The sequence below is a fragment of the Melospiza georgiana genome, chromosome 1, assembly GCF_028018845.1.
Source record: "Melospiza georgiana isolate bMelGeo1 chromosome 1, bMelGeo1.pri, whole genome shotgun sequence".
Lineage (NCBI taxonomy): Eukaryota > Metazoa > Chordata > Aves > Passeriformes > Passerellidae > Melospiza > Melospiza georgiana.
In genome coordinates this window covers 17078339-17099018 of record NC_080430.1, presented here as the reverse complement: position 1 = coordinate 17099018, position 20680 = coordinate 17078339, and the positions used below count along the sequence as shown (strand labels likewise).

At 39.3% G+C, this 20680-nt stretch overlaps 1 protein-coding gene across 4 annotated transcripts in view; it reads left to right on the top strand.

The window, feature by feature from the left end:
* Window positions 1-19972, top strand: part of ACBD5 (acyl-CoA binding domain containing 5) — a 30126-nt gene extending 10154 nt beyond the window's left edge. For 2 of the 4 annotated variants that reach the window (XM_058030430.1, XM_058030411.1), the window contains 8 exons: window positions 7015-7152; window positions 7889-8089; window positions 8810-8916; window positions 10929-11205; window positions 12412-12611; window positions 14141-14191; window positions 14464-14573; window positions 17984-19972. In XM_058030430.1, coding sequence (XP_057886413.1) covers window positions 7015-7152; window positions 7889-8089; window positions 8810-8916; window positions 10929-11205; window positions 12412-12611; window positions 14141-14191; window positions 14464-14573; window positions 17984-17996 — 1097 coding nt within the window. In that variant the 3' untranslated portion in view covers window positions 17997-19972. Of the gene's footprint in view, window positions 1-7014; window positions 7153-7888; window positions 8090-8809; window positions 8917-10928; window positions 11206-12408; window positions 12612-14140; window positions 14192-14463; window positions 14574-17983 lie in introns of all 4 variants that reach the window. The other 2 variants (XM_058030420.1, XM_058030401.1) reach the window with 1 other exon arrangement.
* Window positions 19973-20680: the final 708 nt, after the last annotated feature.

Below are 20680 nucleotides of genomic sequence, written 5' to 3'. Positions count from 1 at the left end.
TGTGCAGGGCACTGCTGCTGTGAAGGGCAGAGGCTGGCCCAGCTCACAGGCAGACACAGCTGTTTAACAGTTTGCTTCGTGTCTTCTTGCATTCAAAATATCACTGAGGTCTGTGTGCTTTTAGAACGAGCAAACACATGTAAACATTTGTGTTTCAAAGGCAGTAGTTAGTACAGGATCAGCTTGAAAAAAGTGAGTCTGTTCCTAATTACTATTTTCCAAGTAGAAATACTTTTCTTACTCTTAAAATGCAATATATCTTCCAACTGCGTTTCTTTATATAAGTATGTTTGCATGAGTTTCTTTGTATGAGTAGTTTATCTGTTCAAATAGTTTTGTATTCTCAAAGACCATCTTAGGTTGTTTTCAGTGTCTTTGCTTTCTAGTGGGGCATTTGGTGGCTCTTTGTGCTTGTGTGTGAGCCTTTGCTCTGAAACACCCTCTGCTTCATAAGCTCACTTTTTCATGGCTCTTTGACCAGAAAGATACTTGGTTAACAGATTTCCTTCCCTTTCCTTCCACCTTTCCTCATTAGGATTTTTACAGAACTCAATGTCAATGAATGTTCTTAGTCATTCATAAGAAGGAGGAAAAGAGCTGAAATCTGTGTTGCTCTGAACTGCAGGGCTTTATTAGGTTCTGTTAGTGTCTGCACCACAAGGAGGAGTTGCATTGAGGCAGGAGAAGCTGCTGGGTATGTGGGTGAGTGAGGTTTTTAAAATCCCATCCTTTAAACTTTTCTCCCCTTCTAGTTTCTAATTACAAATTAACAGGTATAATCAAGGTTACAGATGATATTCAGATAGGCTACTGTGAAACTTACTATACAAATACTTTTTGTTAAATTCACAGTAATTTAGCCTTCAGAAGTGTCTAGAACATTCTCTCCAGCATTTGCTGCAGGATGGGATTATTAGAGAAGATTAAGGGCTGGGCCAGCAAGTGCCATTGGAGATGTGGAATCAGTGACTCAACAAGCCATGGCTTGTCCTGTTGCAATCTATACCTGCTTCATGCTTTGCACACCAAATCTCAGCCTCCTTTGTGAACTCGACTGCAAGCTGATGGCTTTATGTCAGTGCTGTCTAACAGTGCTGGAAATGAGGGCAGAGCATCAGTGCAGCTCTAAGCCTGAGTATTTCAACAGCTCCCCTCTCATACAAAGAGATCAGAAAATGTATTGCCACAGGCTGAGCAGCAAAGTATCCAAATGGTAAAATGTAAGATTAAAAATTGTTTCTTTATAAGTGGAGGGAGCTATGAGACGTTTTCTTCCATGGAAAGAAAAGCCTGTCTGTATTGTGATTCATGCTGGGTTGAGTCAACAGTAACAGTTTTGGTGCGTAATTGGTTGTTGAACTTGGATTTTTTCCTTCCAGCCACACAAGATTTCCCTACAAAAGGGAAGGTAAATGTCAAAAGCTCTTCAGGTTTCATAATTTAGAAGATGTACCCACTTGCCAGATAATTCTGGGGTCTTATATTTTAGCTGTCTTATTGTAAAGATCTTGTGACAAAAGAACTGGAATCTGTATTTCTCAAAGCTCTGTTGTACAAAGACAAGCTACAAAGAAGTGGATAGGGGTGTAGGAGGTTGGGGAAGGTCAGACATTGGTAGTCACATCTTGATTGCTGTCAGAAAAGTACCCAGTGGACACAGTCTGGTGTTTCGTATTTAACTTTGTGTAGCAAAACTAATTAATTATAGCCTTTAAGATGCATAGAAAAGCCATTTGTTTTACCTCTGAGGCTGTGTTTGATATGGGCTTGGTAAAAGACATTTCAGATGCTAGGCTTGGTGCAGATGGCAGGAGAATATGACCTTAATGTTATTTCATTTTTGGTTTTTTTCTGGTACAGGGCAAAACAATTTTTGATTGCTACAATTCAAGGCTACAATGTGCGTCTCAGCTATGTGGCCTTGTGTTGTTTTCAAGTATAATTCACTTTTCTTTATAGGGTTCTGAATTCACTGCACTCATATTTTGTATTTTCTGGGACAAAACTCAAGAGTGAATAATGCTCCTTCCTAGCTGCCATGCAAAGTGAAAATTCCAAATGATGACTTTATCTCTTCTGCACAGAAAAGAGTTTAGCAAGTTTTGCTCCTCCGGGGGGAAGTAGTACCAGGCTTGGGGACGCCCTGGATCCTGGAATGATGTTACTGTGCTTTCAAGTTCCAACATCTAAGGAGCAGCTGTTCCTCATGTTCATTCTTACCCATTGCTGAGGTGCTGACAGAGCTGGCAAAGCCTGGATCGTTGGTCCTGTGTAACCAAGCTGTGTGTGCTGCTGGCCCTGGGCACCCTGGAGCTGCCTGCCAGTGCTGGGAGTGCCTGTGCAGCAGCTGCTCTTCTGCTGGGCTTCTCTCTGCAGGAGGTCCCAGGCACCTTGTCTCTACTGCAGAAGGCTGAGGAGCATCAGGGAGGAGGGAAATGTATCCAAGTCAACCCCAAAACTTGGTATCCTTATTTATATGGCACATATTCTGAAAATCCTTGGGAAAAGGTATTGGCAATATGGGTTGAGATGAGAAACTCCTTGGATACTGAAAAGTGTAAAGGTGTGGGATGACTAGTCAGTAATCCTAAATACTGTACTTGCAAGTTAATATGAATGTCTGAGAAGTTGCTGTTTTCTGTGTTTGTTCTTATCCACAGACTATTGTTTTAATGTTTATTAATGGTAAATAAAGATGTGACTATTGTTGATTAATTTTTTTATTAAATAGAGTCATCTCTTGTAGTGTAACAGCTTGAAAGGCCCATGAGCAGAGAGATGAATGCTGACAAAACAAGGCTATAGTCTTTTGGAGTATATTAAAAGAAAAATAAAAATGAAGAGAGGCTTTTTCTGTTATTGTAAAGTTTAGGAAGACTAAACCACCAAAATAAAAGGAAAACTCTATAGAGGAAGATGTGGATGTCCCAGTATGTGGGTGCTTTAGGGTGTACATTTGTCAGAGAACTTGTACCTAATGCACTTAAATTTAAAAGAAATAAAACCATGATAGTTAAAGTAGTGATTTTTAGATTTTTCAGTCTGCATTTCTTACAGACTCTTGTAAAATATCTTCTTATTTGTGTTGCTTGTTTGAGTAGTGCAGAACAGATGTTGCAGAGCAGGCTGGGCCCTCAGACATTTTCTTTGTAAAGAAGAAACTATCTTTTCAATATAGTGATATAGATCTATTTTTATATAGTGTCCTATATTAAAAAAAAATGCAAGGAAATGAGGGAATAAAAACTCTTGGTCTAGCTGAAGAGTTTATTGCTCCCAGATGCTTTTATGTACCACTTCTGTCTCCTGCACACACCGCTCCTTGCAGTATTTGGTACATCAGTTTCAAAATGAGGTGGGGATTTGTGTAACCAAGTGTATTGGAAACGGCAGAACATGGTTGCACAAACTTGGAATTGAAGTAGGGAGCCTACCTGGATCAGTAACAAGCATGAAACATCAAGGGGTGATGGCTAGAAAGTAATTACAGTTACCTGATGATGAAAACAACTTTGTACAGCATGTAGACTCCTTGAGAATTTACATAAACTCAGGCGTGCAGGGAGATCCTACACAAAGTGATACAAGTGTAGGCAATGGTTAAGATTTTGCTGCTATTGAGCAGATGTTATGGTATTTCATGAAAACATATAGTTTTTATTAAACAGTGAGGGTGTACACAGCTAGCTAAATGTTTTATCGCATCTTTGTGCTGTTGCAGGCTGGCTCCTGATCGTTGGTATTTTCAAAGCATGTGAGAGGCTGTGGAACTTGTGTGAGGAGGATACTGTGGTGTACTGGGCTAACCATCAGTACAGCTCTAGCAGTGCATGTTAATTTTGTTTAAGAATTACATGCCTGTTCATAAAACAAAAATACAAGGCATTTGAGAAAAACCTGCTAGGCAAGGTTCTTCTTTGTCAAATGACCTTCAAGCTGGGGCACATGTACAGAGGCATTTAAATTCTGAACTCCCATCTGGGTAACAAAAACAGCCTTGAAATATGTGAAGAGTTAAAAATCACTTACTATTGAGAAACTTAGCCTCATTATACAGGTCATTGAGGAGAATTGTAGTGATGCCTTTAAAGAAATATATTTAGAATGGCTTGTAGGAAATTCCTTAATAGAGCTGATACTAGAAAATAAACATCTGGTGAAAGCTTGTAGAGAAGCTGCAGGTTTGTTCTTCACATCCTTTCCATCTTGCCTTATTTTTGGTCTAATCTTTCCTTCTATTTCAAGTTGTTGCTGTTACACTGCTCCTATTATTTAGCATTAAAAACCCCAAACCCACACCACAGGCTTTTACAGAATAGAATTCCTTCTATGGCTAAAAAACAGTACAGCTTTGATTTAAAAAATTGTCACAAATCTCACATTTTGATGTTGTATGTGGTGAGATGAAAATAATAAACCAAGAGGAATTCTACAGTATCTAAAGTAGGGCAACAGAAAAAGCTACTAACATTTTGCATGCAGTTGAAGTGAGTAGATGAAATAAAGGGTTGAGGGGTGGCTGGGTGGGATTAGCACAAACCAAGTAAGGTTTTAAAAGCTAGCTTAACTTGTGAATATTCATTCCTCAGGGAACAGCCTGTTAACCTACTGGCAGGGGATGTAGAAGTCACTGCTAGCTGGCTCTGCTTAATCTTTAAACCTGTCACCCCCAGGATTAAACCACATCATGTGTGGTTCCTTAGCAGATACTCAGAGCAGTGAGAATGGCAGCCGGCTGTGGGTTTACTGTGTAGTAAAAGCAGTTGGGGATGGAGCTGATGAGGATAGCAGGGTAAGGGTTCTGAGGAAAAGCACACAATTAGGCCTGGCATTTCATGTGGCCAAACTCTGTACAGGGTTGTGTTCTTGGAGACTGCATCAAAGCAATGCCTCTTTGTGGTCTTTGGGAGCACTGTTGTTAAGAATGACTTAGTGGAAGAAATAGGATCCTGATGGATTTCAGTTGTTCAGGTGTCCTGTGGTGTGATACCACAAATCTGTAACTGTTGATACATTCTCTCAGCTCCTCCTTTTATTTTAAATGTATGTAATAGATCACTCAGAAGTTTCCCCAGATGAATAATCTCCTTACTGCAAATAGGTGAAAAAAGAACATGCTTGAATGTTCAAAAGAATTCCTTTCAAAAAGAAAAGTAAATCTTAGGAAAAGGCTTATGGTGTAGCTGGGGCTTTTTGCAGTGTCTTTGGTAGGGTGAGGAGCTTTGCAGTTTTAATTTCCCTTCACAACTCAATGTTCCTCCTGGTCTTGTCTTTCCTGTTCACTCCCACGGCTGGGTAGGACACATGGATGATTGTGTCTCCACCCGCATGTTGTTAAAGGGAAGGGTGATGTGTGCCTCACAGTGCCTAATGCTCATGCTGTGAGGACATAACTGCTGCCTTATCCTTCTTGGGCTGCTGCTTCTCAGAAAAACATCTTGAGAACTGGGATTCGCAATTCATGAAACACAATTGTGAGAAAATAAATGGGACTATGTTGGGATTTCTCTTTCGTGAAGAAAATTTCTGTGCAAATAAGTAGTAACCACCTATGAGGAGAAAATGAGCAGGTGCTTATATTCTTGTAGTGTACGAGATAGACAATTCCTTTTCCTTTTCTCATTTTACAAAAAAGTAGGGTTTTTTTTTTAATCTTCAGATAAAGAGATGGATTAAATCAATCCAAAGCAGTGATGCAGGGTGCCCACAGAAACATTACCTTGCAATAAAACTAAAGTGAACTTAATATTTAACATAGTCATTGTTACTATACAAGAAGTTATTTTACCTTTTTTTCTCTTTTTAAAGTGCTGTGGATAAGATTGGAAACTAGAGAACTGTGGGAAGGCTCTTCATTGGAAGGTTAAAGTAGAAAAAAGCCTTAGCTTAAATTACCATGCAGCAGAGAAAGTAGCGAAGCTGGTTTGGTAACTCCAGTGTAATTGGATATTATTTTGCAGTTTAATGTTAATCCCAAATGTGAGAATAAATCTTTCAAGGTTCTGACAAGGGAATGTAGAAATTATGCAAATGAAATGCTGTGGTGACAATTAAAACAGTCAGATTTCAGCCTTGGAGCCAACATGTAATCTGTCCAAGTGTCTCACAGAAAGTGTCCTCTCTTTGTACCTTTGTACTCTGTCCTAACATAGGAGGCTTAAATGATCATCAGGATATATTTAACCATAATATTTTTTACAGGAGATGGTAGAATTGTCCTTTATATACTTAATCTTTTTAATGAATCTTTACCTTTCAATTTTTTGTACAGTTATAGTAGTTACAGTAAATTGTCATCCTTGGAGTGATCAAAGATGTGGAAAACAGGGATATGGAAGTTACTTTGTCTATTTCAATATTTTTTTCTGTAAATATTTATGAAAAAAATGCTCAGTGTATATATTAATTTCATCAACTTTTTCACTGAAATCAGGGAATTTATTTCCATGTGTCATTTGTTAGGTGAAGATCTGTATAAATGTGAATAATCTTACCATATTTTGCATCTGCCTAAATTACAGCAGATGTGTAGAATATTGTATTTACCTTATTCAGAATTCTGTTGTTCACATAATTGAATATGTTTCAAGATTTGCCTCTGAACTGTGAGTAGGTTTGAAGCATTTCAGCCTAAAAGGGAAATTCTGTTTAAAAAGTGATTTCTGGGTTTAAAAGAACATGGCCACCGCATCAGCCCCAGCTGCAGCTGTAACCTAAATACAGTAACAAGCTTGGTCTGAGACTCCTTCTGCAAGTGGCTGCAGTCACTTCACTGAAGGCTGCCCAGAGTCATTGAGAATATCTGCACCAGCAGCCAGGCACTCAGTGATGGGCCACAAAAGAAAAACAGGAAACCAGTTAATAAAGAGCTTACACAAATAAGCTGCCATTATTTGGTAGATCTTCTAATATGGACATACTTCTGTAGAACTGTGACTGATAGTTTTGGGGGTGGTAGTGGTGGTGTGTGTTTGTTTCCTTTAAAATATTTTTTTTCCTTTGCTTTTTTCTTAGACCTTAGTAATGTTATGAATTCCACTCCAGCTATAAAAGCTGTAAATGGAAAAGCTGAAAGCAGTGATAGTGGAGCAGAATCAGAAGAAGAAGGGCTCCGTGAAGAGGAAGAAAAAGAAGTGCAGATAAATGGAAAAGGTAACTCTGTGTGTCCCAGAGTTGTTCTCAGCCACCTGAGTGGCAGAAAATACCAAAGTATCATGAATGCTTTTTCAAGGGAATTAGATGGAAATATATGTGAATGTATATGTGAGAGGTGTCTGTGTTTCAGACACCTCTGAAATTCTAGGCTGTAAGAATTAAAACTAGTACAAATTTGCAAGCTATGCCATATGATTTTTGACTTGCCTAGCAAGTTCTTTCAAAAGGTTATCTAAATATCTATATCCTGCATTGATTTGGGTTTTGTTGCCAGTGTTTTTTTGTAAGAGCTATGAATGATTACATGGCCTGTAAGAGTAGAATTGAAAATTACTATTTTTTCTTCAGAGACAATAAAACAGAACTTTCAGTGAGATTAATTTAGAGGGTCCATAAAGAACTGGATGCTGAAATAACAGCATCTAGTAAAAACCAAATGCAATGACATATTTAGAATTCTATACAGATGTCCTCCAAGGACATTTGGATTATTATTTCGTTTAGAAGAAACACCTACTTCAGATTTACTTACTTATGTTTTGAGTATTTGCTCTTTTTGCTTTTTACAAGAACAGAACAATCCACACAAATGGGAATATAGGGGCATTTCCATGTTTTGTTCTGCAGATACATTACACATACAGTCCCTTAGTAAGGGAGCTGCTTGAAGAGATATGGTTGGAGCTATTAGGTATAGAGCTTTCTCTTTGCAAAGTTTTCTTTTCTTTTACAGATTATAAGAATGTGAAACCTGAATCAGCAGCTGCTAAGGATTTGGAAGGCATTGTTAGCAATGGCTGTTACAAGGACAGCTTTATCCCAGATATGCAGAATGGCATCCAGACCAAATCTGCCTTGAATGGCTTGAGCCCAGAGGAAGAAACAAATAAAATGGAGCCAAGCCTAGAAATAGCTCAGAATGCTGCTCACCAAGGTATTGTCCTTCCAAGACTGTGTTTTCATTTGCACATGTTTTTCATGAAAAATATTCTTTCTATGGAAGCTTAATCCCAGGATTCAGAGACTAGCTATGGTGTCTTTTAGTTGCAGAAATATGAAGACAAAATACTAAAACAAATTAATTAATTCCAGTTAAAAATAAGGCTTTCTTTTAGTATGTCTTACAGAAAGGGGAATTCAGAGACACAGAGGGCTAAACCCACAGAAATAGAAGTGTTTTCTTGTAATATCATTGTACTACCTATGCAAATACTGTTTGCCTTTGAAAATGAATTTGTAGTAAAACAAAAGTCCCCTATATCTGGTTTATCATTCTGAAAAGCTGAACATTTTATAAATGCCAGTTTGTTGAAACTGGGATCTGAATATGTATTTTTAATACTAATGTAACTTTAGCCAAAACTGCTTTATACTGAGCTTGGGAAGGAGAGGGTAATGAAAAAGGCAGTATTAAAATTTATAATACAGAAATGTCAATATAAAGTATAGTTTTCCCACTAGCAAAAGTTTTCTATAATTCTTAAGTTAATGTAACATCTTTATTCAGAATCCATGTTTAGGATGACAGCTGTAGATAGAAGAATCATGAATTGATGCTCACCTACACATTTTAACTCATTGCTCTAGTCTTTGCCAGGGTGGCTCAACTGGCTCACATTTACAAACCATGTGTGCTATCCCTCTTTCCCTGCAGGTGCAAGTGAAGAGAATACTGAAGAGATCTCAGCAGCTCAGCACTTAACCAGTGATTCAGACAGTGAAGTTTATTGTGACTCTATGGAGCAGCTTGGACTAGAAGAGGTAGGGGTTTAGTATTCCTGGGTATATTTTGAAGCTGGTATGCTGCTTATTTTTTAATAAGCAGCATACCAGGTTCCTCTCAGTCAAGTGAACATGGACATGCAGAGGTGAATGATGTGGCTCATGCAAACTGTCCTTCTGTTTGAACTAGAGGGGTTTGTTCCTTTCACTGCCAGCATTTTACAGCTTGGTTACTGCTAATCTAAAAGCCTTGAGGCCCTCAGAGAATTTTTGTGAGGAGAAAGCTTCAAAAACAACAGTACAAAGAAACAATTGTCAAAAAAGGAAGATCAGTACAAAGAAACTAAGGTCTATGTCCACAAATTAATGTAGGGTCTCATAATATGTAGGGACCAGATTTCAGCTATTTTTAGCAAATGGGAAGTATCTTTGTAACAATTCACTTTTTGCTTGCCTTTTTTTCTGGCCTGATGTCTTCTGCATTTGTTTCTTAGAATAAAGAAATAAGTGTTAGCAGTGTCCTGTAGGCCAGTGCCTGCAAGTGGCCTTGGTCTAAAGAAGTGGGGTATTACAAGGATTTCTGTGTTCTTTTGTATTCTCTTCAGTCATAATGTACACCTCTGACTTCCCTATAAAATGTGAGCACCACCTGTGCTGCCACAGCTTGGACTGGATTTGTGCTCCTGCTGATTACTACTCAGAACTGTAATCTTTGTTGGCTTTCTGGCCTGGACCTTCTTCAGAGGCCCAGGTTAAGTGTGGGCTTTGTAGGTTGTACTCAGAAACCTCATTTCCTGATTCTGGAGAGAAATGTGTGAATGGTGCCTGGGATCAGAAAGGCCAGAGGCACTCAAATATTGCATCAGTCTCTTGTCTGGCTCTTTCCTGAGTATGTAGGGAGTTCATTTTAACAAATCAAAATTCTGCCCAGTAATAAAGCATATTGGGAAATGTAATTTGATAGAAGTGCTGCAAGCTGTCTTATCTAGCTGATTTCCCAACCTTGTGTATTGTTCAAGCTTGTTTGAATTCTTTAATTGAAGCAGGTGGATGATTTGTCAGAGTTTCCCAACCTGCATGAGGAAAGTTCCAGTTTTGCACAAAGTAACTAAGGTATATGTAAAGAAATACACAGGTAGAACTACAGGTCAATCAGTTCAAACTAGAAGAGGTTCACTTAATAAATAAATACAGCTTGAATAAATACAGCAGTTTCTTGGAAAAGATGTAGCCAGCCCTCTGCCCTTCAGTTCTGATGATCCAGAACTGCTATTTTACGAATTTGGGCAGCAATTTCCATTTCACTGCCCCTCCTTTTGGTTATTTTGACTTCTCCATGAAGTTCTTTTTCAGCTGAGGTCCCAAAGCTGCTTCAACATATCCTTGTGCAAGGGCCTGACCTTGTCCTGTGCCAAGGGGAGCTTGAATCACTCACCAAGACAGCCCCAGTGCAGAACCTGAACAGCACCTGTGTCATCCTGCCTTGCTGTCTTCCTGCAGTAGCACCAGTTTTGAGTGAGAAGTCGATAGAATACTCTGCCTTTCCTTTGTTTGCTGTGAGGTGCAGGTGCAGCCAAGCTGTTTGGAGCAGGCTGATGAAAGCTGTGTGCTCTCTTTGCTGTGAGTGCAAACACTGCCTGCCCAGGGCTGCTGACAGCATGGGCCTTCTGACTGTGCCTCCCAAATTCAAGGGAAGAGGCCATTTCACTGTCTAGGAAGCAAAGCCACTTTTACAGGGGAAAATGGAATGGTTTTAGACATTAATGTTGTATTTTAGTAATTACTGAGTATTAGTGTATGTTGGAAATGTCTAAAGAAATTCCTGTGGTATCACTGTTGTGAGATTTCTCTGAAACACCTTCTCAATCTGGAAATAACATTTAGACAATAATAAGTATATTCTACAGGTAAACAACTGCTCCCCTTAAAAGAACTCTTAATTCTGGGCAAAGTATTTTCTTTATGTGAAAGTAAAGATGATATGTTTTCCTTTTTAATGTTTAACTGTCATATTTTACAGAATTTAATTACTTGCTAATGTTAATTTGTAGCCCTTGGAGATCATCACATCAGCTAAAGGATCTTTAAAGCATTCATCCCATTTCTTGGATGTAGATCACAGTCCTCTGTTAGAAAATACAGATTTTTCAAGGCGCACTTGCACGACTTATGGGAATCTCCAACCTGGAAATACTGGAGAGGGAGTAGCTGAAGAACAAGGTGAAGTCAAATGTGGAGGAGAAGATGGCAAAGCCAGTAATGGGGGTCCTCACAAGGAGAAAAAAGGTGGAGAAAAAGCAGATTTCTACAGTGTCAGAAGAGGGAGAGGTACTGTGACCCTGCATTTGTGTACTGCACCCTCCTCACTGCCATAAATTACTGGTGTCTGAGAAGCACCTGTCAGCACTGTCCAGTGGGACAGTCATGTGTACAGTGCTTCTGCTCTTCACAATAAAAATAGATAAAAAATACCTATTACAGTTGGTAACTCACTCCAGCTACTGCTTCTGGCACCTGGGTTTTTGGAAATGTGGTCCTCAAAACTAGTCTGTGCCTGAGAGGAATTTCTTTAGAAGTTACATACTTACTGTTAAAATACATATGCATTTATATCTCTGTGATGGTTTGTTTGAAACCATGGAATGCCATGGGAAGTGACATATTGTTTTGTATGTAATTGGAATGTTAGCCACACCTTTGAGTGATTCTGATACTAGCCATTATGATTCTTAAAATTTAATGGTTCTTAATCACATAATAGCCCAGATGTTCAGTTTATGTTGTACCTCTGCACTTTTTAATTCCAGAACACTTCTGATAGTGTCACCTACAAGCAGCACAATATTCCAGTGGTAAGATCTGTAAAGTCAAGGATAAAATCAGTTTTTCTTGTAAAACCAAAAAAAGGCAGAAAGTATTTTATTTATATATAGCATGCCTTTTTGTATAGCACCTATAAGTAATCAGATGGAAAAATTAAAAGGAAAATCCAAATAAAACATTTATGTTGAAAACTATTATAAAGAACATACTATAGTTAACTGTTTCCTCTTCTCTCTCTTGTTGTGTTATTGAAGTTTGCTACTTACAGGCAGAAACATAACAGGCTAGTTAGTGGTAGTTGTACCTAGTTTAAGGGAGTATTGTCAATTTCAAATAATTATCTTTTCTCCTCACTGTATTCCTGTGATCTTTGTTTTCCAGCTGGAGACTTTGCCAAACTTAAAACACATACTAAGATGAATCCTACTTTTTACTAGGGCAGAATTTGCTGCTGAACTCTTTAGCTTTTTGTAAATGTTCTTGCAGTTCTGGGAATTTGGATACTGTCACACTAAGGCTATAGGGAAACATCTCAGATGGCATTTCAGTGACCTTGCAGTGCTGCTGAACTGTCTGAATATAGCCTGTGATGAGTACCACCACATTCCTGGGTGAAAACTGAGGGAGAAAACTCAACTTATGTTAAACCTTTTCAGAAGAGCTGTAGCCCATTCCGTGTTTGGTGTTTCTGTGTTTCCTCCCTCCCAGCAGGGCACAGACTCCAGCCTGTGGGAGATGGTTCCCAGGGCGGGCAGATGGGCGGCGGAGGGGACGGCGAGCGCTGGGGCTCCGACAGAGGCCCCCAGGGCAGCCTCAATGAGCAGATTGCAGTGGTGCTGATGCGGCTGCAGGAGGACATGCAGAATGTCCTGCAGAGGCTGCATATGCTGGAGGCTGTTGCAGCATCACAGGTACTGTTCTTTGGAGTTATTTGATCACCTTTCATTAAATGTCTTTGGATATTTTTGTGCTTTTTCATTAAAATTTTTGGCAATATTTTCTTAAACTGTAAAGACATTTCAGTCACATTTTGTAGTTGAGTCCAGCTTAAAACTTCCTATTGGTACTTACTCTTAGCAGTACAATTTGTAACTCTGGTACGTGTAAGCAAAACCACGCGTTTTTTACCTAGAAATTAACCATATGTTACTTCACTGATTTCTGATCAGATTGATCTTAGCCATAGTTATTGATACACATTACACAGGCTCTATATGGACACTCCACAGTTAATATTCTTAGTGCATCATCCCACAGAATTCAAAGCATTTTCAAAGAAAGCAAGAAATTATCCTAATCTTTCAGATGGTAAATGTTCACAGGCAGAATTCAGATTCCATTTTTCAGGATGCAAAAGACCTGATTGTTCATAGCTTTCTTTCCTCATGAAGTAATCCAGCTTTATTGGAATTGTACACTGTGTCCTCATCCAGTGAATAGAACTCTTAAGCAAGTGTAGACATTATTGATACAGTGTTTCTTTTTTCTTTCTGTTTCAATAGAGCATGTTGTGAATATAGTTGAACCAGCAACCTGAAAATGTTTGGTTTTGTTTGACTTGCTGATATATTTTGATCTGCATGAGAATAAGCAAGCTGTACAAGCAATATCCTATGGGATGCACACACTCCAAATCTAAGGCAGCCACAGAAAAGGATTTATTAAAACTGTAATTTTGCTGCATCACAGATATTCAAGAATCTAATGTTTGGTTAAATACAGATTGGTTTTCTATCTCTGCCTGAACAATATAAGTAGTAAAGGATTCTTCCCCAGCAGTTCATGCTGTGCTTGCTGTCCTTACCAAACGAGAAACAGAGGCTTCTGTTTCATGTTTACATAAATGAAGACAGACCTAGAAAACCAGCAGCTTTGCTTTTGTGGAAGCACCACAGTAGTGTATGGGAATAGTCCTGAGAAGATTCTGATACTTCCATTTTCAGGATTGCCTGGAAGACATGGAACAGAGTATTCTCTTTCCTTTATGGTGTTAGACATGCCTGTAGCTGTAGCCCAGGCAAACTAAAGCAGTGGTTTTGACCTTAGTAGAGACTGGTGTTGAGACATGCAAGCAGGCAAATTAAACTGCTGGGGTTTCTGCTCTGGGCTGGAACTGGGACTAGACCAGAGCTGAGAAAGTTGCAATGACAACTGGAGCAGGGGAGCCTTCAAAAACTGTAAAGAGGTCCAATAAGTGACACTGCTTCATTTTCTAAGACACAGAGAAGTGATAAAATTACTATAAAGAGTAGTGGAAACATGAGAGGCAAGTTAGCAGCTATGTGGGATGACATGGGGGTGGTTCTGTGCATTAAACTGTGATATATACAGATTGCAAAGCCATCACAAGATGAAAAAACTCATGTTCTTGTTTTGTGAAGAAGAAAAATTTTAATTGCAGTTTCATTTTATACTTAAAAGTCTTTGTTTTTATTTAAAGGCAAAATCTGCAACACTACAGTCAAATTACCAGCCTGCCTCCTCTGTCAAGGTAAAATACTGTTTTTATGATGTGTAAAAAGTGTAAACTGTGAAAAAAGATTAATTTGAATATTTTATCTCTAGCTCTTGGTATGTGCTTTTTGTGTTGTCTCTTCCTTGACTAGGACATAAAAAATAATCAGTCACAGGAAATTACTTTATAGATTAATCTTTTCTTATGGTCTTACTATTATTTTCTTTTGAAGTGATGAAAAGTATACGGGTGGTATTCAATATTTGCACATGTATTGCTCACTGGAATTTTTTTTCTGTTTTCCTTAGAAACCATCATGGTGGCCCTTTGAAATTTCTCCTGGTGTTCTAGCTTTTGCTATTGTTTGGCCATTTATTGCCCAGTGGTTGGTCCATGTGTATCACCAAAGAAAGAGAAGGTAAATATGTGCATTCAATTGAACACATACACTGTGTGTCACCTGTTGAAACCAATAAGTAATATTATCATGTTATTTAGACAGGGCAGAAAATTCTTTGCCTTGAATGTTTGTCAGTATGAGAAAGTATTGCTTAATTTGACTTTGTATGTAGTATGCTTTCTATGTGGCAGTTTATGTTAAATCTGTGAAATGTGATGCAGGATAAATAATTTTGAGCATAAACAAGCGGGTGAGGCTGGATAGCTTGGAAGCATCTCCATAACATTCTTTGATCCTCCCACTCCTCATATTTTCTTGAGCCATTTTCACTGCTTTTAGACTTCCTAGTCCCATTCTGTCATGAGAATTTTTTCTCCTATCACATCCTTTATAGATGTGCCTATCATATCCTTTATAGAGTGCCATCTGTCACCTATATTTAACATTTACTAGCACCTTACTATGGTATTTTTGTAACATCTACCTTGACTTCCTTCAGCTGAAGGGCAGTTGAACTCTGATGTTGCCTTTTCTCAACTCTCTAAGCATCAGATCAAGTGAGTGTTCTCTAGTTACTGTGTGCTTACTTCAGCCTCACACCTGGTTCTGTTTGCTTTTACATCTTTTTCCTCTGTCAGACTGCAGAGAGTTTGCACTTGTGTGGATCTTAGGAGAATTATCTGAATTTGCTCTAGCTTTTTAATGTTTGCTAGTTTTCATGGTACAGTTTTCTCTCCTGTGGTAAATCACAGAAGCACAGAGTGGCTGAGGCTGAAGGAAGGCTCTGCAGGTCATCTGGTCCAACACCCTTGCTCAGCCAGGGACACTTCAAAGCTGGCTGCCCAGGACTGTGTACAGGCAGCTTCTGATTGTCTCCAAGGAGGGAAACTCCACCACCTCCCTGGGCAACCTGTGCCAGTGTTTCCTCAGAAATGCTCCAGGCCTTTGATCATCTTTGTGGCCCTTTGTTGGACTCTCCCCAGTTTATCCACGTCTCTCATGTATGGACATGAGACAATGGACAGAGCACTCCTGGTGTGGCCTCTCCAGTGCTGAACAGAGAGGAAGGATCACCTCACTGACCCCAAAGGGATAATGCAGGAAGGGATAATGTTGCAAGGGAAGCCTCTAACACCACTGGCCTTTGTTGCAAGGGCACGTTGCTGGCTCATGTTAAACGTGGTGTCCACCAGGATGCCCAGATCCTTTTCTGCCAAGCTGCCTCCCAGCTGGCACATACTGATGCCTGGAGCAGTTTCTCCAGTGCTGGACTAAGCACTTGCTCCTGTTGTATTTCATAAGGTTCCTGTCAGCCCATTTTTCCAGCCAGCTGTAGTCCCTCTGGATGGCAGCACCACCCTCTGGCATATCAGCCACTCCCAGTTTTGTGTAATTTGCAGCTTTGCTGAGGGTGCACTGTGCACTCTGCCTGTCATCCCGGCCATTGCTAAAGGTGTTAAACAGGATTGGCCCCAGTATTGACCCCTGGCATTCACCACTAATTACTGGCCTCCAAGTACACTCCTGATCATTGCTCTTTGGGCCCAGCCCATGGCTTTGTAAACAGCACAGCACCACAAAGGCTGCAAATCTGCCAGGGAGCTCCCCTGGCTCAGAGCTGCCAGCAGCAGCATCGGGGTTGCTGCACTGTCTGATGAAAGCAGAGATTGCAGTACTGGGGCTTTCAGGCAGTTATGCACATTTTGCTCCTTCTTTGCACCAACAAATGGAAATTTCCCCTTGTCAGCAAGGACAAAGTTGGGGTGTTTTAAATCAAAACTATTTATTTTAAGTATTTTACCTGAAGCTTCTATGAACGTCAGTGTTCTGCTATGTGCTCTTGCATGGTTGTTTTCTCCCTCTCTCTGAACAGTGTGCTGTTCTTGAAAATCTTTTTTGATCATCTGTTCTGACCTCTGTAGCACCCTCAATCCAGCCACAGATTCAGACAGAAATCAGTTTTTAGAAAAGCACCCTTTCCAGCAATTTTTCTAGTATATTGTCCTAGTAATTCAGTGCTTTGATGAATAAACACATGGTACATTGTTTTTAGTTTGGATGTGACCCGCTTCAGTTTGCATCCATTGGATTTTCCTGTATCTTTATGCAATTGACAAAGAGCCTGTAATGTGTTTTCCATGGTTATGTTTTGCTATCACCAGGTCATCTCATAATCTCTTGCTTAAACAAAACAAATGGAGCAACTGGAATCTCATTTTAAAATTGTTTTCCTATCTTAGAGTGATTCTTGTGGTTTATTGCCAAGTGCTTCAGTTTTTCAACTCATTCTTTTTGAGTTTGGACACCAGGATTTGTACCAGTGGTAATACCAGTGTTGGTGTGAAACACAGAGACAGCACAGCCCCATGTTTTGTTTACTCCTTCATGTATTGTTTTGAGATGAACTTCAATAACAGAAACAACTCAAGAATTGTCTGTGCTCTTGAGCTTTTCTCTCTGTTTCTGAAGTCTACTCATAGGCAGAATCTAAGGACTATGTGCTTCTGCAGCACATTTCTAGCTGGAGTTCTATCTCCTTTAACAATGTGTAGGAAGCTGATCAAGTACACTCAGAAAACAGAATTACAAAATGAATCCTTTTCTCCTGTCCCATGGCCAGTTTCAGCTTGTGCTCTTGGGCAAGGTGTGTGAGCTCTTAGGCAATAGCTGTTCTCAGTGCCTGCATTGGCCCTGTCTGTGTACTTTTAGTTTTAAATTGCATGAAGTGTCCCTGCAGCAGAAACCACAAGTCTCTTACCACGCAAAGTTCTCTTGTGCTGCAGCTGTGGAGCCTTGGCTTCTAAACTCTTCTGCACAGTGCAGCAAATTCCCTGTTCCTGGTGGAGAGACAGCCTTCTGTAAGCAAGAGCTTTGTGTTCAGCTCTTGTCCCATCCCAGCACCTCTTAACCTGTCCCCTGTTCCTTAATGGGCAACTTAATGCTGAAAATCTGAGTACTTGTACTGGAGCCTTCACCAAGAAGGCTTGAAAACCTCAATCCTAAGGTTTCTATCCTAAGATAGAAATGTATTTTCATAACAGGAAAAGTTGTCTAGGTTCAACTCATGATTTTAGAACCCTCTAATTTTAAGTTTTATGGAGTCAAGGGGAAAACAGCTCTTAAGTGTTGCTCTGCTGAGCCAGCACACCACTGACCCAGGGTCAGGGATTTTTCTGTGGAATTCTATCTGCAGTTCCAAATTCTTAGTGAATTTTCTATTCCTTGGTGTAAGAGGGAGAATTTTCAGACAGAAATCAGTTTTTGGAAAAGCTGTGGTGTCAAGACAGGGTGTCTTGAAGGCCTGTTGTGTTTTATTGGAATGGAAACCTTTCACATGTAACCTTAATTGATTTGTTTGTTTAGACAAATGAAAAATCATCTCATATATGAAGGTACATTAAACTAATTTATTTTGTTTCCTCTTCTAGAAAACTGAACTGAGAATTCATGACTATGTTTAAGGACTTCTAGGAGAAGATGGCTCTGAAAAGCAAAGGAAGTCTGAATTCTCATAGAATCTCAGAATTTGGGATGATCTTCCTTATGTTACAGTAATATTTTCTACTACCTTTGAGCTAAATGTTTAAGGACTAATATTATTGAAACTTGAATGATTCACAGCTCCTAGGTAACAAATAAATTGAATAATTCCATCCTCAACACCATATGAACAGTAATTATTTTGGAATGTGCTTGTGGATGGGCCTTCAGTAATTACTGGCCTGCTGATGTCAGTTGATGAAGAGAATAACATCTCTGTAAAAGAATAAATGAAAAATATGTAAAATTGTCACTTTAACTTTGAAATAATTTTACAATCTCAAGATCCCTGCCTGTTTTTCCACAGCATTAGGTATTACCAGGTGAAAGCTCTAAAAGAGTATAAATTCAATACATTGTAAGCGGTTGGAAAAATACAATATAGCTCTGAGGAATTCAACTTGTTATTTTTGCTGCTAAACTGGTGTGGAGCAATTCCCATATAAACTGGTCAGAAATTAAGTTGAATCCTTCACTTATTCTGTAAAATTGTAAAGAAGATTTTGGAATTTGTATATATCCTGAAAGTTAGAGCCATTAATGACAGGGGGACTGTCAAATACGAGTTTGGAAACAGCATGTGGTACAAGGGATCTATGTAAAGAGGCTGCACCTTATCTTTTTAACTTTCCTAACTCTATTGTTGTTGACAACAGCTTATTTTAACTGAAATGCATAGTTTAGGCACAAGGTGCTTTAAAATGAGATGAAAACTAGATCAGTAAGTCTAGCTTTAAGCTTTTAAAAAGCTCAGTGCACTGTAAGTTTTCTGTTGGCAGTTAAATTAAAGTAAGATTTAATGTATTGTGGATTTTCCCCAAGTTACATCATGAAACATATCACTTCTGGTATGTCTTTCTTATTATCCTTCTACTTCCTCTCAGAAAAAAAAACAACCTTTTCAGCTGATTTTGGAGCTGATCTTTTTCTTTTCCCCACACAATATTTATTAACCCATATATAGATAGAGGTACAACTTTGTGAAGTCTGCTTGACAAAAAGCATGCTTTACACTTAATTTTAAAATAAATTAATATATAAGTTGTATAAATCTCTGGAAAATTTAAATGCACTAAAAGTAGATTTGACAGAAAACTTACAGTTTGCTATGAAGAATTATATCATAACATAATCCATGGTTAAGCTCTAAATCTTCAAATTTCACCATTATTGATGTGCTTTCATTTTCCACCAGGACTACATCCTACAACTAATTTTTAAGGAAAGTTTTTTTTGGTCCTTCCTGAAAATATTTTATAGTTTGGAAAACATTTTTCATACAAGCTATACTGTATAAAAATGTAATCACAGAATTTAATGTTGGTTTTACCAGAGAAATTTTAATCTTGTTTTTTAGTTATGTGAAAAATTTTTTTAGTTACTTTTCCCCTTTTCTGATTTTCTTATTGTAGAGCTGAATTAAAAAAATAAAATAGCTGTAAACTCTTTGAAGACTGCTGTAACAAGCAGATGGTTTCATGTGCCAGAGATGAGTTTTGGCATGAGATGTACTGAAAACTCAGGTTTGAACAAAGCTTATCCTGGAAGTTCTGCTGGGACCTGAAGCCATTGTGCCTGCCTGAGCTTAAAATTCCTGAAGTGACTGATTTCTTATCACAAAGGATAGAAATGATACAGGAAGGACACTCGAGCTTGCAGGTCACAGGAAAGCCCAGGCTCCTGAAGCAGCATGTCTTCTGCCAGGACAAACCACCCTGGAGTGCCTCCCACCGCTCCTGGCACCTGTAGGGCTCGAGCTCTTAGACATGGGACAGACATTCCCAAAGGTACTTAATTGTTAACCTCTCCCTCAAATAAATGTAGGCTTGTACTATCCTTGTTATTTATTCATATTTCAATAAATCAGTCCGTTAATATTTTGTATTTTATCTTGGACTTAATATTTCCTAAATGCTGTACACCAGATGCTGTGTATACAAGAGCTTGCTGGCTGTATCATGAAGAATCAGTCACAACCTGGAAGTTGTAATACAGAACATCATCACTTGAGTAACAATTCACTTGTAACTCACAACTGGACCTATCTCAAACTCACCATTATTTGAACAGGTTCCTAGTTGGCAGGTATTTCAGCTTAAAGGTAAGGAAAACTGGTTGCTTTGGTTCTTTATCATTTGCCCATCATTTGCACCCATCAGGTGCAAAGAGACACAGCTTTGATGTGGAGGCAGAGCATAAGCAGAAGGCTGGAGCTCAGAGCTGGGATACACAGCTTCAGCCTGTGCTCTGTGCAGGAGGGCTGGGAGCCTGAACAGTTCTGCACAGCACTGGAAGGGCCAGACCCAGCCCCAGAGTGTGCTTGTGGAGCAAACATCAGTCTGGTTTCCTGCAGCAAATCAGGCTGCACCTGAAGCTTGCTCTGTATCAAAGCAGATTAGACACTCCATCCCCTCAGAGCTGCTCAGCTGAGCTCAGAAGCAGAGCTGGGTCTAAGTGTGTGCCTGGTGCAGCTGTTCCATCCTCAGCTGCTTTTGTTCTGGGGCTGGGGCAGCACAGCAGGTGCTGGGGAGATGGAGCCACCATCCTGTCTTGACTCATGTGAGTTATGCAGAGGAGACTCACAC